The sequence below is a fragment of the Sus scrofa genome, chromosome 10, assembly GCF_054392235.1.
Source record: "Sus scrofa isolate SSC_HxYL_T2T_F1_AM1 chromosome 10, Sscrofa_HxYL_maternal_Yorkshire_Landrace_v2.0, whole genome shotgun sequence".
NCBI lineage: Eukaryota > Metazoa > Chordata > Mammalia > Artiodactyla > Suidae > Sus > Sus scrofa.
Window position 1 is genome coordinate 14,343,854 of NC_139392.1, and position 17,646 is coordinate 14,361,499.

General features: G+C 44.2%; 1 protein-coding gene across 5 annotated transcripts in view; it reads right to left on the reverse strand.

The window, feature by feature from the left end:
• The window catches only part of WDR64 (WD repeat domain 64), a 94,199-nt gene that overhangs the window by 75,377 nt on the left and 1,176 nt on the right, over positions 1-17,646 (reverse strand). For 3 of the 5 annotated variants that reach the window (XM_084979164.1, XM_021064368.2, XM_084979163.1), the window contains exons 2-4: positions 5,956-6,086; positions 4,508-4,610; positions 915-1,018 (exon numbers count right to left, since the gene is read on the reverse strand). Coding sequence is in view for 4 of the 5 variants with exons in the window: in XM_021064368.2 (XP_020920027.2) it covers positions 915-1,018; positions 4,508-4,565 (162 nt within the window). In the remaining variant the exon portion in view is untranslated. Of the gene's footprint in view, positions 1-914; positions 1,019-4,507; positions 4,611-5,955; positions 6,087-7,691; positions 8,078-17,646 lie in introns of those variants that run through there. The other 2 variants (XM_021064369.2, XM_084979165.1) reach the window with 2 other exon arrangements.

Sequence of the window (17,646 nt, forward strand, 5' to 3'; positions counted from 1 at the left end):
TATAATGTAGACAATATCATTATACATCCCATTAAAAGCTCTCATATTTTGGAAACAGAAATCCGAGACAGAAAACTAGAAAGAAATGGTGTTGATAACAGCAATGCCAGAAAGTGTCTCCACGGAGTTCCCATCGTGGCGCAGTGGTTAACGAATCCGACTAGGGACCATGAGGTGGTGGGTTCGATCCCTGGCCTTGCTCAGTGGGTTAACGATCTGGCCGTTGCCATGAGCTGTGGTGTAGGTCACGCAGATGTGGCTCGGATTCCACATTGCTGTGGCTCTGGCGTAGGCTGGCAGCTACAGCTCCAATTGGACCCCTGGCCTGGGAACCTCCATATGCCAAGGGAGTGGCCCAAGAAATGGCAAAAAGACAAAAACAAACAAACAAAAAAACCCAAAAAGTGTTTCCACATTCATTATCTCACTTGACCTTCACTGCTGTCCCCTGAGGGACAGGGGACGGATCCTACTGTCCTCATTTGACAGATACAAGTTGGCTCATCAAGTTCCCTACTTCATCATCTAGGACAGTAAAATAGAGGGGCTAGAATGTGAGCCTTTTTTAAAAAAAATTTTCAAGTACAAGGTTCCTGTTGAGCCCTCCTGCCATGACTGGGTAGGATTATGGCGAAACCACTTGGCTTGTGCGTTTTATGATTTTATCTGAGAAAGTGCCCAGGATCATCCTTTAGCTGTGCTACTGCCATAGGGCTCCACAGGGCATCCTGAGGGCCAGTGCCATATGGAGTTATCAAAAGCTCAAAAGGCTCCAGCTCCTTGTTTAATAATATTGGGTTTTTTTTTTGGGGGGGGGATACCTCTGAAATATCACTATAGTTTCTGATGTATCTGATACGCAGGCATAATGCTCACTCAAATCGAAAGAAGGAAGGACGGAGGGAGGCAATTACCTGGCTATTGAAGACTGTTATCAGTCCCTTCTGAGACGCTGTTATCAGTAAATCCAGCTGCGGAACCTTGACAACGCACTTAACCACATCCCGTCTTCTGCTCCCTGTCAAGGGCACGGCATTCATGTCAACACCCAGAAGGAAAGATCCTAAAAGTCACCTGCTAGTTTTGTTAAAAAACAAACAAAGAAAACACCCAACCAACTTGTTGCTAGAAGGCACAAGTTGCTTAAAAATTAAAGTAAAAGAAAACCATCAAAATGAGAAACTATTGCTTTTTAATCATCCTTAGAAATACTAATCAGAATTCATAGTACTTTCCAACCAAACATGGTGCATGAATTTCCAGGGAAAATGTAAGATACATACCCCACCCTCACCCCCACGTGCACATTTCAGAGAATGGGTTTTCAAAACGTCTTTTAGAATCATTTCTATTTTAAGACCTTCATGTCTCAGGAATTCTTTCTTTGAACTGCCACTATTATGATTTACACAGAATAAAAACCTAATTCATACCATGTCAGACTTTCCATTACAAAAGAATGAAATTACCTTACCACTGTTATTAAGGCTAAAATTTTTCACTGTATTATGCATGTTGCAGAAAATGCTTTCATGTGTCTTGGCCTATGTGCCAAATGATAAACCATATATACTGGGCTTCTTTCCCAGGGTAATTTAAATCATTTTTATAATTTAGCTCTTAGAGAAGAAAGGTGGGTGAGCAAATCTCATACTCTAGTATTTTCACCCAGATCCGTGCATTATCAACAGAGAAAATATTGCCCCCAAGGAGGTACAAATTTGTTATTGGCAGGGGGGGGGGGGGGGGGGGGGAGAGAAAGAGAACATGTGAACGGGTCTTGCTGTCTGTGTCAAAGGCTCAGATATCCACACAGTACATAGAAGTACACGGTATATGGGTGGCACTAAACTGTCTGTGTGGCGGGAGGAAGGAGGTGGGAAGGGAATCGGGATGAGAGGAACCTGCAGTTAGAAAAACTGTCCAGGAGTTCTTGTCGTGGCTCAGTGGTTAACAAATCTGACTAGGAACCATGAGGTTTCGGGTTTGATCCCCGGCCTTGCTCAGTGGGTTAAGGATCCGGCCTTACAGTGAGCTGTGGTGTAGGTTGCAGACATGGCTTGGATCCCATGTTGCTGTGGCTGTGGTGTGGGCCGGTGGCACAGCTCCAATTAGACCCCTAGCCTGGAAACCTCCATATGCTGCAGGTGGGGCCCTAAAAAGACAAAAAGAAAAAAAAAAAGAAAAAGAAAAACTGTCCAGATGGACTGAGAGTTTGGGGCTAATAGATGCAAACAGTTACATTTAGATTGGATAGACAAGGAGGTCCTGCTGTAGAGCACAGGCAACTATGTCCAATCACTTGTGATGGAACATGCTGGAAGATAACATGAGAGAGAGTGTGTCTAGATGTATGACTGGGTCACTTTGCTGCCCAGCAGAACTGAACAATGTAAATTCTTAACAGAACTATAATAATTTAATAAAAGAAAAGAAAAAATGTTCAAAAGCTTCCTTGGGGGTCCGCAATGGAAAAAAAAAGGCTGAGAATACGACCCCAGGCCCAGCCACCCCATCCTCTCTGCTTCCGCTCCTTCCCCACCGTGGACCACTGACATCACGGAAGCCAGAAGGGAACTTCCCGTGTATATGTCTCTGCTTCCGTGGCCCTCTCAGAGCTTTCCATCTCCTTCCCAAGTCTTTAGTGTGGCCACAAGCCCGAGACATGTGTCCCCACCCTAACTCACTTTCTGCTACTCCCCCAGCAGCGCGCCGCTGCTGTGCGCAGGCGCAGTGCGGGGTTTCTCACGGCGGCTCCAGGTTTTCCCAAGCACCGCGCTCCCATCCCCAAGCCCACTTCTTCCTACTCTCCTGCTTTATTTATCTCCGCAACCTGCTTGCTTTATTATTTTTCTATAGCATTTAATACCCTCTGGCATAGTCGGTAATATACGTGTTTGATTTTTTTTTTTATTGCCTCTCTCCCCATGAGAATATATATTCCATGAGGTCAGAGATTTATAATCGTTCACCACTTCACCCCCAGCACCTAGAAAGTTAGCTGGCCACACAGGTGACGGTAACAAGTATCTGCCGAGTGGATAAATGAGCAGCAGATCCCAACTGCTGTCTAGAAAGATGCTTCCAGGAGTTCCTGTCATGGCTCAGTGGTTTAAGAACCATGAGGATGAGGGTTCGATCCCTGGCCTCAATCAGTGGGTTAAGGATCTGGCATTGCCGGGAGCTTTGGTGTAAGTTGCAGATGCAGCTTGGATCTGTTTTTGCTGTGGCTGTGGTAAAGGCCAGCAGCTGCAGCTCCAATCCACCCATAGCCTGGGAACTTCCAGATGCTGTAGGTGTGACCCTAAAACCACACGAGCACACACACAGAAATAGAAAGATGCTTTCAAAGTTCTAACTCAAGATGCCAGCAGTGTGTCTCCCTTGCTCATTGGCCTCTTCTTGCTCAGCCATGAGGGTGGCAGGGACAGGATTCACTGACGGTAGTTCCCATGGCTGGAGTTGGGCACTATTGAGGCTTGTGGTTGGGCTGCAGAAGGGCTGAAGACAAGGGTGGCTTGGTTCACAGAGTAAGACCAGGGGCTTTTTTAAGGAACAGCAGGTTTGACATAGACTATGCTCTTCATCTCAGAATTTGAGATGCAATGCTGGCGAACAGGGGCAAATCCTGAGGTTTGCCCTTCCTCATCTTTTTTTTTTTTTTTTAAGGGCCCCTCCTGTGGCATATGGAAGTTCCCAGCTAGGGATTGAATTGGAGCTGCAGCTGCCGGCCTACACCACAGCCATGGCAACGTGGGATCCAAGCCTCTTCTGTGACCAATGCTGCTGCTTGTGGCAATGCCAGATCCTCGACCCACTGATTGAGGCCAGGGATTGAATCTGCATCCTCATGGATCCTAGTCAGGTTCTTCACCCACTGAGCCACAGCGGGAGCTCCTGCTTTTCCTCATCCGTGACCTCGCCCTCTCTGGAAGGAAGAAAGGAAAGAGAGCCCAGAGTGTCAGGAGTGGAGCGGGAAATGAGTTCCTGGGCCTGGGCTCCCGCTTGAAAACAACTGACATATGTGAACTGGGGACTTCTTAAGAGGAGAGAAGACACTTAAATGTGCAGCAATCAACCTCCATGAGCTAATCGAGGGTGAGACCTGGGGAAAGCGTCCTAGGTAGTGAAAACTTGAAAATTCATTTTTAAGAATACACATATGTTTAAATGTGATCACTTTGGTACCAGAGCATGCATTGATGAGCTGACATTGCAGAGAGCTTTAACTCGAGATGGGAAGCTCTTCAGGAAAAGGTAAATTTTCCCCCCTCTCATTTCCAACACATGCAACAATAATGTCCTTCACAGCAACAATAATACTTCAGACTCAATTGCAAGTGTCTTCTAATATTGCATTTGATACTGTCACTCCCCTCTTGTTACAAAGTATTGATCAAGAAAATAAGATGAAAAATAGTTCTATGCAAATGTGATATTCCCACCATTTATTTTTGAGAGCATAGTAAAGCCCACATTAATTCGTTAGAGAAATTTAAATTATCACCTGAAATGACAACTCGCTGTTTTCTTGAAACGAGGAAAACCAAGTTTTCTTCATCCATTTGGGAAGTAAGAAAACCTTCTTCAGAGGAGAAGTATCCAAAGATCTGAAATCCCAAACGACACATATAAACATGCACGATATCTCGGAAATGGCTGTAAAGCGAAAGATTTGTTGATGGCTGAATCTGAAGTCTTAACTTGGATCGACGACCAATACCCTATTAGGAGGTTCTGATATAAACATCAGATGGCAGTTTAATATATTCAACACACAACATGGTGCATGATTTTTGAGCAGTCATTGATTTTTTTCTTTCTAGTGGATAAACCCATGTGCCAGGCTGGTGTCCTTGCTCAGACTCACAGTTCAACTAGGAGCTGGCACTCATTAGGAAATCAAATTGGCCTTCATCAGAGATGATCTCAGCTGAGAATCTTGACACTGAATTTGGCCACTCTCAAATAACCATTTCTACCTATTTTCCATAAATCTTCCTGGGCAAGATTTTTCATTGCTTTTAGGGGGAATTTTGGAATTGAAGAGACTATGGTTTCTCTATTTTACTGTTCCAAACCCTACCCTCCAGAGATTGCATGAAAACAAATTATTATAAAAGAATACCCTGGAGGAAAAAAAGGGGCATTTTTTTGGCGGGGGGTCTTTTTAGGGCCACACTCATGGCATATGGAAGTACCCAGGCTAGGTGTCAAATCAGAACTACAACTGCCAGCCTACACCACAGCCACAGCAACACCAGATCCAAGCCAAGTCTGTGACCTACACCACAGCTCATGGCAACGCTGGATCCTTAACCCACCGAGCAAGGCCAGGGATGGAACCCGTAACCTCATGGTTCCTAGTCAGATTCGTTTCCACTGTGCCATGACAGGAACTCCCTAGCTTAGTTTTTAATTTTTTTATTATAGTTGATTTACAATGTCCTGTCAATTTCTGCTGTACAGCAAAGCGACTCAACTATACATATATATACATTCTTTTTCTCATATTTTCTTCCATCATGGTCTATCCCAAGAGATTGGACATAGTTCCCTGTGCTGTACAGTAGAACCTCATTGCTTATCTATTCAAAATGCCATAGTTTGCATCTACCAACCCAAACTCCCCATCCGTCCCACTCCCTCCCCTCTCCCCCTTGGCAAACACAAGTCTGTTCTCCATGTCCCTGAGTCTGTTTCTGTCTTGTAGATATAGGATCATCTGTGCCGTATTTTAGATTCCACATCTAAGTGATATCATATGGTATTTGCCCTTCTCTTTGTGACTTACTTCACTTAGTATGAGACTCTCTAGTTGCATCCATGTAGGCATTTAAATGTGCCACATGTATACTGTGAGTTTAACCCCTGTGGAAGTAACACTTTAATTATTTTCCTGAACAAAGAAAAATAATATCTAGATTTCATATTATGAAAATGAAAAATGACTACCTCACACCAGTCTATAGATGCATCAGGGTTGTTGCAGAGTTTCCTGTAAAAGCATTTCACGTCTTGACTCTTCACTTCCGGACCAAAGAGTTCCTGTACTGTCGCATAAAACTTGTCACAGTCAATGACATCTGCATTGTAATAAAGCACGAGAACATTATCATAAAGCTCCAATGACAATATTGCATTTTTTGGCTAATCTGTTTCATTATTTCAACCTATAAAAACCAGATTCTTGTATATTTTAAAGATCTTTTTATTGGAAACTCTCAGTTAAAATATTACTTAATCAGAAGAAAATATTTTATTTTATTTTATTTTATTTTATTTATTTATTTATTTTTTGTCTTTTTGTCTTTTGTCTTTTGTTGTTGTTGTTGTTGCTATTTCTAGGGCCGCTCCCGTGGCATATGGAGGTTCCCAGGCTAGGGGTCGAATCGGAGCTGTAGCCACCGGCCTACACCAGAGCCACAGCAACGCGGGATCCGAGCCGCGTCTGCAACCTACACCACAGCTCACGGCAACGCCGGATCGTTAACCCACTGAGCAAGGCCAGGGACTGAACCCGCAACCTCATGGTTCCTAGTCGGATTCGTTAACCACTGCGCCACAACGGGAACTCCGAAAATATTTTATTTTGATGAGATCTCCTGCATAGCTTTATTTTCAATTATCTTAGGAATTTGGTTCAGGAATACAAAGATAAGAAAGTGAATTACTTCTTTCTTAATGGGGAAAATGTTTTACTAATCAGGCGTGTTTGCTAGAATTCATCTTGAGTGGAAGATGGAAGTAAGCAAAGAGCAAAGACTGATTCTTAATTGACGCCATAAATGCACACATACACAAACCACATCGTTGATTGAATACTGACTTTGATAAATTTTATTATTCACTGGGGTATAGCTATTGAGTCTAAGAACAGGAAGGGTTTAGATATGCATCAAGCAACTGTTATGTGTCAGACCTGAGGTAGACAGTGGACTTAGAATGGAAAATTAGATAGATAAGACCCCCTTTTCAGGTAGTTTACATTCTAGAGAAAGAAACAAAAAATCATTGAGTGAACAAAACATTTACAGGTTGTGACAGGTAAGACTAATTACTAGAGACAGACATTATCTTAGTGGTTATCTGTAGAAAAAGGCATGAGAGAACATTCTGGAATGTTAGAACTAGTCTCTGTCCTGATCTGGTTGTGACTATAGGTATGTTCACATATGTCCAAATTTACCCAGTTATGCACTTAAGACTAGTGCACTTTGCTGAAGCTAGGTCATACCTTGTATAACAATGTGATTTTTTTTTCTGGTGTTTTTAGGGCCACACCTGTGGCATATGGAGGTTCCCAGGCTAGGGGTTGAATAGGAGCTGCAGCCGCCTGACCCACACCACAGCTCATGGCAACTAGGATCCTTAACCCACTGAGCGAGGCCAGGGATTGAACCTGCAACCTCATGGTTCCTAGTTGGATTCGTTTCTGCTGCGCCATGATGGGAACTTCTAATCCAACCTAAGTTGACATCTGAGACAACTAACATTCAGAGAAATGAAAAGAGCTTCCCCAGCTCCACGTAGCTATTCAGGGAGAGTCAGAATGAGGACTCTGCCTTCCCTCCTTGCCCCCATTCGGTGTATCTGCTGTTAAGCTGTGTTGCTTCTCTGTGATGGATTAAATCTTTTCCCAGTTGTAATCCGTAGAGCCCGCTGGACTGCCTTGTGATCACTGATCTTACCTTCTTTTTGGATAAACAAGCCGGCTCTTTCATCTCTTTTCTGGGCTGCTACCCGTTCAACCAATTTTTCAAATCCTCTCAAGGCTATCCTGAAACTGCTCATCTGTAGTTCGAGGTTGTAGCGTTTTTCTTCCCTGCTGTCCATAGGGACATAGGGAAACTTGTATTTCTGTCCAGAAATAACAGTGCAAATTTGCCAACGTGGAAGCCCCCCCAGTTGTCACAGCGCCTCCTTGCTGGTGCAGTTGCTGCCCTAGGTCTCATTCTTTGACTGAAATCCCATCCCGTGGGTAGCAGTAAGAGTCGCTGCCGCTGGGATGTTGGCCAGGAGAAGCACTGAGTCAGGTCTCATGCATGTCACGTGGGCAAATACTGCAGGAAAATCCTGAGCTCATAATGTCACAGTGTCAGTCACAAGGCCCTCATTGCATCATAATCTCTCTGTCACTTCCTCCTTCCTGCATAAGGGGACACGGGGGTGTCTTCCCACAGGTTGTGTGTGGGTGCGTGTATACACCGGCTGAGAGGGAGGAGACGGGGTAAAGACTTAGCAAGGAAACTGAGCGTCGCATATTCTTCCTGCGGTGGCTCCTCTTGCCTCAGGCCGCCACAGAGAGCAAAATTCCCGCCCCTGCACCTGCACTGGGTGCGGTAACAAGAGCTTCTGAAGGCAAGAATGCGTTTCAGCACGCGTCCTTTCTGTCACAGGTGAAGATACGTTCACGGGTCATAGAGAATAAAAATGCTTTGCCTTCCTTTATCGATGGTCCTTCAGTTAAAACACTGTGGCAAGCCAGGGTGGGAAGGGTTAGTTCCTGACGGCGAGGAAGGGTCTTCAAGGTGTTATTAGCTGCATGAGAAGTGGCTTTTCTCCATACCTGCCTTCCTCAAATTGCTTCCATGTGCCAGTACCATTTAGTCCAATTGCTATTGAATCAGGCTCTCCTGTCTTAACTCTTTATGGGAAGGCGTGTCTAATGTTTTATCAACAATTAACTTACTTCCTACGGTTTAAGTGAGTTAGATGAGGTCCACCTGTTTATTTTATTTTATGGCCACACCCATGGCATGTGGAAGTTCCTGGGCCAGGGACTGAATCCCAGCCACAACTTTGATCTATTCTGCTGTGAAGGCAACACCAGATCCTTTTAACCCCCTGTGCCAGGCCAGGGATCGAACCTGTGCCTGTGCAGCAACTCGAGCCACTGCAGGTGGATTCTTAACCCACTGCACCATGGTGGGAACTCCAGATGAAGTCCATCTTTAAAAACATCTGCAAGACCTCTCTTCAGAAGTGATCAGACGCCACTGCTGGGCAGGTCCAGTCCTCATACTGCTTCCCCAGCATCCATCTGGCTGCCGTCAGGAGGGCAGAGTAAGATTTTGTGTAGGAAAAATATCTAATTCCTTTTGTTCCTTCTCTTTTCCTTTTAAAGCTTTCAAAGTACTAAGGAGTGACCCCTGAAGGACAACCTTTCCTGAAATTCTAACACAAAGATTCTCATAGTTACCATTCATTCATTGAGCAAATATCTGTTGAACACCTGCTTCCTGCTAGGTGCAGTTTCAGGCATGGAGGATACAGCAGTGAACAAAACAGCTTTTTGGACTTTTAATCTAGAACACAAATAAGCAAATGGTACTTCAGAAGGTGATAAGTGCCAGGCAGAAAAAAAGCAGTAAAGGTGTGTGCTTGGGAAGATGGCAAAGGTCAGGGGCCAGGCAGCTCAGAGAAGGCCTCCTTAACCGAAGGACATCTGGGCGCTAATGCGAGGAAAGTGAGCTATCCTGGCACAAACAAGCTACGTGGATGAAGGGTAGGCTTGTGTTCCGAGGAAGAGGAGGCAAAATGTCCTGAGATCAAAGTGTGCTTACGGATCCGAGGGGGAGAAAGGCCATGTGACTGGGGTGAGGTGGGTGGGAAACGGGCTGGGAGCTAAGATGCAAGGGTCAGGAGTGGGGTCTGTTGTAAGGCTGTCTACACAGCAGTCACTGAGCTGCTAGGGAGCGGGGTCTGTTGTAAGGCCGTCTACACCGCAATCACTGACCCGCTATGGAAAAGAACACTGATAGGACCTGATTCCTGCTGGAAAAGGCTTGCTTCAGCTGCTCTGTGGAAATAAACTGAAGGACAGAAAGAGGAGAAGCCGGGAAACAAAGTAGGTAGCGATCTCGTCATCTACCTAAGAGACACAGGCCTGTAGACGAGGGAGCTAGTGATCAAAGCCGAACTGAGGCCTGATCGTGTGCAGGCAGAAGTGACAGAGTTGCTGAGAGATTAGATGGGAGTGTGAGAGCAAAACGGGTGTCAAGGATAACGCCGGGGATTCTGGCCCAGAAAAACTGGAAGGATGGGGTTATTGCTCTGGGGGAGGAAGTCAGTGGGAAAAGCAGATTTCCAGGGGAGAATTAAGAGTCCAGTTTTGGACTTTCCTGATCAAGACGCCGGAGGAGTAAGACATACGACGTGGTGCTCACCTTCTCCCACAAACACACAAAAAATCCCACCTCCGCGTAGGATGATTCACACAGAACATCTGCTGACCACGGACAGAAGACTTCAGACCTGCACAAAGGGCAAGAAACCCTCCACCCAACTGGGGAGAACCAGAGGGAGAGAGAGAGAGAGAGGACACAAAAATGAATCAGAACAGGACCGGCGCTCTGGACAGGGAGCCGTGAAAGAGGAATGGACCTCACACCGTGGGAAGCCACCTACCCGACAGGGAGATCAGCTGGGATGGAGGGGGAGCCTCAAAGCCTCAGAGAAAAGCTCAGCAGCCGACAGAGGAGGGCAAAGCCCAGAGGGAGCCGCACAGACCATCAGCACCAGCACCCAGGACACCACGGCCTGGGATGTTCGGGCGGTGGCTGGGCACTGAGACCTGGGCTTGGTTCCAGGGAGAGGACTAGGGGTGGCTGTGTGGACATGGCCTGAGGGGCTAGAGAGCGGGGTGCACGGGCTGGGGAGCAGACACCACAGCAGAGGGAGCTCAGCAGGAGGCCTGGGCCTGCAGGAGAAGCAAGGCGCCATCGATGGGGAGCGAGAGGAGGAGGGGCGGGAGCACCGCAGGAACATCTTTCTCTCCTGCCTCGTTTTTGCGAGAGATGGTTTTGAGGCTAAGAATTATAGTACGTGTAACTGAAGCTACTAAAGTAATAAAGGGAAACATTTCCGTATGCAAGGAAAATGGGAAGCTTGTTTTCAGTAAAATAAGGGACGAAGAATGGAAATGCATTTTCTTAAAAGGAAAAAAGGGTGTTTCTTGCCCGACAGCTGGTTGTTCTGAATGGAAAAGAAAATAAGGAACAGAGAAACACGGGTACGGAAAAATCTGTGGCTGGTTTGCAGAGGAGGAAGCTTGCGTTTTGCAGAGTCAGGATTGGCTGAGATAAGATTGAATTTAATTAAGAAAATGAATTTTAAAGGTAAAAGGGTACAAAACCTGAATTTAATTGTTTCTCTAAGAGGATAAAGCTTTCCTAAAATATTGAACTGCTTTTGGGAGTAGATTGGATGTGTTTCTTTAACGTTTAAGTGACGTGTTACAACCTTTGAGACTTTTTATTGTCCCTTTGGTTAAATGATCAGGTATTTTTCCCACAGTGACCTATGATCCTATTTGACCAGGTGTTTTTGAAACTTTGGTATTTTTGACAAATTTCCCAAACATCAAATTCTAAATGAAGTTCATTGGACCTCTAGCTAACTTTGAGGTTTTCCAAAGGGCCCCTGGATCACCTCAAAATGTTTGTTTTCTTTTCCTTTCAGAGAGTAAGTTTAAACTAACTTGGATTTCTAGCCAAGACAAGAATGACCACACCCTTATCAGCAAAGCAGGCTTCTCCTTGAAATGCCCCCTCCCCCACCTGGAGCCACCTGCTCTCCTTCTTCCTGCCCAACTAGGAAAGTATGTGGCCCACTCCTCACCCCGCCCCTACAGGGACCTTATAAGCCCCCCGCCAACCGGCAAGTGTATCGCAAGACCCCTCTTTCCCCAACCAATCAGCAGATCAGCAGGTGTATCCTGAGACCCCTCCTCTCCCTGGGCTATAAAAACAGACACAACCCCGCACCATGGGGTCAGTTCTCTCTGATTATCAGGAAGCTGACCAACTGTGTTAACAGAATGTCTTGTCTTGTCTTCACCTTGACAAAAATAACTTAGGCTTATTTGGTATGTTAAACTATACGGGAGCGTCAAGTACGTGGTGGTAAAACTTCTTAGATGGTATCATATAAGTAAGTGTTATTAACATAGATACTCCAGAAATTATATGGAAGTCCTGAAATTCTGACATGTTCTGACAAATGATATCAGTCGTAATTGTAGTTATTATCTTAAATTGCTGTGTATCATAGCAGTAACCAACTGTCCTTGTCAATTGCATTGTAATTGGGTCTTTGACTTTTAAGTCTTTTGTCATTTGTAAACAGTTATTTTACTCTGATGATTTTGCAAAAAGGTTTCTTCTTCAAGAAGATTCACCAAAAGGACTTTTTGACAAGTACGGGTTTCTGCTAATGTTCAGACTATACTGCTGAACTGGCTAAGAAATTAACGAATTTTAATGGAAAACCTGATGGCTTTATAAAACTGTTAACAGAAGATTCAGATCAAGGACTAGTGACAGAGGACCGAGTGAATTTATGAGCATCGTTATGATTTTGGGTTTTTTGTCTGGCATATTGCTGGTTTTAATCTGTGTTTTCCAAACACAAGTGCTGGAGACATGAAAAGGAGATGTGAAAAGGAATGGAAAGAAAAGACTGGCGCCATAGAGTGCTCTAGAAGGTCAGTCTATACAGAGTCCTGTGACTCTCTCATGACCCTTGAGGCAAAACTAATGAGAACAACATCAAAGAATGGCATCTTGAAAACAAGATTGCTGAAGCATCATGTTGCTGATGGAAAACCATCAGCTCTGACATTCTCAGGACTGGAGCCTTGGGGGATTTGTGGGGGAGGTCGTAGATGGCAAACAACCAACTATGGCCTGGGAGGCTAAAACATTTATGATTACTTTATGTGCTTAGGAATGACTGTGCTAGCATATCTTGCTTCCAATCTGTTTGAAGTAAAATACCGATGCATTCCCTGCACATACAAGGAAGTAGAAAATAGCAAGTAAAAACCATGAATTGGCTCAGAGGGTTGCTATTGCCTCTTGAAGGCAGTGGCCCCCTGATCCCCACTCTATTTCTGTGTCTCCTCCTTCTTATTTCTGTGGCACTGCTGACTTCGGGACCTGGGTTGACAAGCAGGCCTCGTCACATGAGGAAATTTAAATTTCATCTCTGTGAGTAGAATTGAAAGATTTATCTTTTCTCTCCCCGTGACACCTCCAGAATCTCTACGGAGACCTCCGTGACACCTCTTAGAGTCCCGGTAGCGTTAACGGGAACAGAAGGAAGGCCACCTGACAGGTGCAGGAGTCTCAAGACATTTGGAGGAGCTTGAGAATAGAGGAATTTGCCCAAATCCATTATCCAAATCTACAGATATCACAGGTGGCTTTGGTATGGCTTTCCTGGCCTTGTGGTTCTTTAAAGTACAGTCTGATATTGCTATGAAAAGTTCCAGCACGGCCAATTTAAAAGAGGCGAGGTGGTCCATTAACCAGACTTATTTTGCAAAAAAATTAGTCCTCATTTTGATATATTTGGTAGATATGAGGATAATTGTAGAGAGAAAAATGTTGCTATGTTTCAGTCAATATTAAATTCTACTTTTGTTCATTGAGGTCTGTATAGACGGACAGACTCACTTCCCAAATAGGTCCTTATAAAGTTTGGTTATTAAAAAGACACTAGATGTGTTGCTGAAGTTGATCACAGTAAAAATCTAGCTTTGGATGAAGATCAGATTCACCACGACCTGCAAGCATGAGATTATGCATATACTGGAAAAGACATCTGAGAAAGGACTTCTTACAGTCATGTTGGAATGGACCACATCAGGCACCGCTAAAAAATCCCTGTGCTGCAAAACATTCGCTCCTTTGGGAGGAAGCTCCTTGATTCATAGTTCTCACCTAAAAAGGGCCTCTCAACCAAGATGAACTGCAACTCCTATTTCTGACACCCAACCACAGCTGTAACTGAGACCAGCACTACCAGGCCAGGAAAAGAAGATGAAATCTCAAGTAGACAGCTGACCCAAGATGCTGGACCAGCCTATACCCTGATTACTTTGACAACTGCTCACAATTTTGCTCATGCACCAAATGTATTTCTTGGGCTCAATCATATGCCAGTTTCAAAAACCAAACCAACTGCTGGTTTGAAGCCAATTACTTGTGTCCAGTACCCCCAGTTTGCCTTGGTGATTTCTCCTCTCCAAGGCTCTCATTGGACAGGCCTTAGAAATTTTTATTTTAAAAGAAAATTCTAGCTCTCTGCAAGCTAACATTACCAGCAATATCACCGAGGGATAGACTCTTGGCTTTTTTTGGGTTTTTTTTAGAGCTGCAGTTGTGGCATACGGAGGTTCCCAGGCTGGGGTCAAATCGGAGCTGCAGCACAGCCACAGCAACAAGGGATCCGAGCCATGTCTGCGACCTACACCACAGCTCATGGCAATGGTGGATCTTTAACCCACTGATCGAGGCCAGGGATCGAACCCACATCCTCATGGATGCCAACTGGGTTCATTAACCCCTAAGCCACGTCAGGAGCTCCAATATCATTGAGTGATACCCTCTTACACAGCCAATTGGTAATGCCTGTTCTGAGCCTGGCCATAAATAGTCCCATTCATTAGATGTTGAATATTGGGTAGCTCCTAACGGGACCCAGTGGGTTTAGGGAACAAGTTAATGGCCTTGGCTTCCTAAGTGTGGTTAGGAAGATACAAAACTGGTTTTCCTTTGGCTCAAGGTCACCTATGGGTAGCCTTGGAAAAAGCCCCTGTCAATCTGGGATGTCACTCACAGCATGTGAGCAGCTGGTTTCTACCAGTTTTCCAATGGTGTGACCATTTGACGACGCTATTTTTAAACTCATCTGATGACCCATGAAGAGTCAAACTTCTGCCCTGAACAGTCCCATATCCAGTTTAGAGAAAATACTAGGAAAATGGTTTGCTTGAGGAAGATCTTGGCTTAAATCTTTGCCAATGATGTTGTTGGTCCTACCGGCAATTTTAGTTCCAGTTTGTGGAACTTCTAAGGTGATAATTTCTTGTCTTTCACACTGTGTGTCACCTGCTTATACTAGGATAACGATGTCTAAATGACTTGTATCTACAAATCATGTCTATATTTCTTTATAAAATAATGGTATGACACAAAGCGCATATGAGGAAAATTGGCTTAATTCTTTTTGGACAACCTAGAATTGTCTATCAGTCTTTGCTGCACATTTTGCTAGTATAATTCCACGCCTCCCCCCGCCCCCAAAGAACTGGGCTATTAGGCCCTGGCGTCAAGGGACATGAAGGACTCAGGACAGGTGCTCAACCACCCTGATAGCAAGTGACCACATACTGGATCATCTCATGCTTTCTATTGAAAGATCAATAGTCAAAAGGGAGACATTGTGAAATTATTTTTCATATTTTATGGCAAGACAAAAAAATTTAAACATAAAAGATTTGCTCTGCTTTTCGGCCTCCTCTCTCTCCTTACTGAGGATTGGGTATCTGCATTATGCATTAACCAACCTTCCCCATCAGCAGGAATTCGGGCTCAGCCACAAAGAGCAATATTCTCTCAGCACCAACAAGACAATTCCGTAAAAGATGACATCCCTTCTTGGTCTTGTAAGAGCCCTTGATGATCTGAGATCTGGATTGTGTTAACTGTTAATAAGCAGTCATTTAAAGGATAGAAAGCCCAGAATTAAACCCACGCACCTACAGCCAAGTAATCTTTGACAAAGGAGATAAGAATACACAATGGAGAAAGGACAGATTGTTCAATAAGTGGTGCTGGGAAAACTGGACAGCCACATGGAAAAGAATGAAATTAGAACACTCCCTAACACCATACACAAAAATAAACTCCAAATGGATTAAAGACCTAGATATAAGACCAGACACTATAAAACTCTTAGAGGAAAACATAGGCCAAACACTCTCTGACATAAACAACAGCAACATCTTCTCAGATCCACCTCTTAGAGTATTGACAATAAAAACAAAAATAAACAAATGGGACCTAATCAAACTTCAAAGTTTCTGCACAGCAAAGGAAACCCTAAGCAACACAAGAAGACAACCCACAGAATGGGAGAACATCTTTGCAAGTGAATCAACTGACAAGGGATTAATCTCCAAAATTTATGAACACCTTCTGCAGCTCCATACCAAAAAAACAAACAGCCCCATCCAAAAATGGGCAGAAGATCTAAACAGACAGTTCTCCAAAGACATACAGATGGCCAAAAAATACATGAAAAGATGTTCAACATCACTCATTATTAGAGAAATGCAAATCAAAGCCATGATGAGGTACCACCTTACACCAACCAGAATGGCCATCATCCAAAAGTCTACAACCAATAAGTGCTAGAGAGCGTGTGGAGAAAAAGGAACCCTAGTACACTGTTGGTGGGATTGTAAATTGGTGCAACCACTGTGGAAAACAGTATGGAGATGCCTCAGAAAACTAAACGTAGAACTACCATTTGATCCAGCAATCCCACTCCTGGGCATCTATCCAGAGAAAACCACGACTCACAAAGACACATGTACTCCAGTGTTCATGGCAGCACTATTTACAATAGCCAAGACATGGAAACAACCTAAATGTCCGTTGACAGAGGAGTGGATCAAGAAGAGGTGGTACATATACGCAGTGGAATATTACTCAGCCATTAAAAAGAACGAAATACCAGCATTTTTTGCAACATGGATGGACCTAGAAACTATCATGCTAAGTGAAGTCAGCCATACAATGAGACACCAACATCAAATGCTTTCACTGACATGTGGAATCTGAAAAAAGGACAGACGGAACTTCTTTGCAGAACAGATGCTGACTCACAGACATTGAAAAACTTATGGTCTCCGGAGGAGACAGTTTGGGGGGTGGGGGGATGTGCTTGGGCTGTGGGATGGAAATCCTGTGAAATTGGATTGTGATGATCATTGTACAACTACAGATGTGATAAATTCATTGAGTAATAAATAAAATAAAATAAAGGTAATGGTAGGGAAATGGGAAGAGCTGTGTGTGCTGTTCCCTCCACACTCATCCCCCTCCCTTACCCCCCAGAGGTTCTCCAGGCCACAGCAGGCTCCGTTTTGGACGGTTAACAGGTGTTTTCCATGAGTTTTTACATTTCAATATTACAACGCTGTGGAATTTATATGCCTTAACAGTGACCAGAAAGGCTTTGAGAACTAAGATGTCAACCAAGGGCAGTGAAGAACAGCTGGAAAAAGATATTGGAGATCAAGTTCATTTCACTTGCACCTACCGAGTCCAGCTCACTCAGTAAACTGGTTACATCTGCATGCTTCTCCTACTTTAACAGAATGAGATGCAGGCACAATCTGAAAATGCTTTTTATTGTGGCAAAATATGCAGGACATAAAATTTATCATCTCAGTCATTTTAAGTGAGCAGTTCAGTGGCATAATCAACTATCTACCTGTGCTACCATCCCCGCTCTTCATTTCCAGAACTTTGACAACCTCCCGAACTGAAGCTCTGTACCCGTGAACTGCTAACTCCCCATCCCGCCCTCCCCGCAGCCCTGAACTATTCTACATTCTGTCATTAAGAATTTGCCTATTCTCAGTCCCTCACAGAAGCGGAATCATATATTTGTCCTTTTGTGTCTGGCTTATTTCACTTAGCATAATGTTTTCAAGATTTATCTATGTTGCAGCACATATTAGAATTTCATTTCTTTTTATGATGGAATAATATTCATTGTATGTACATATCGCATTTTGTGTATCCATTTATCTGTGGATGGACATTTGGTTTATTTCCACCGTTTGGC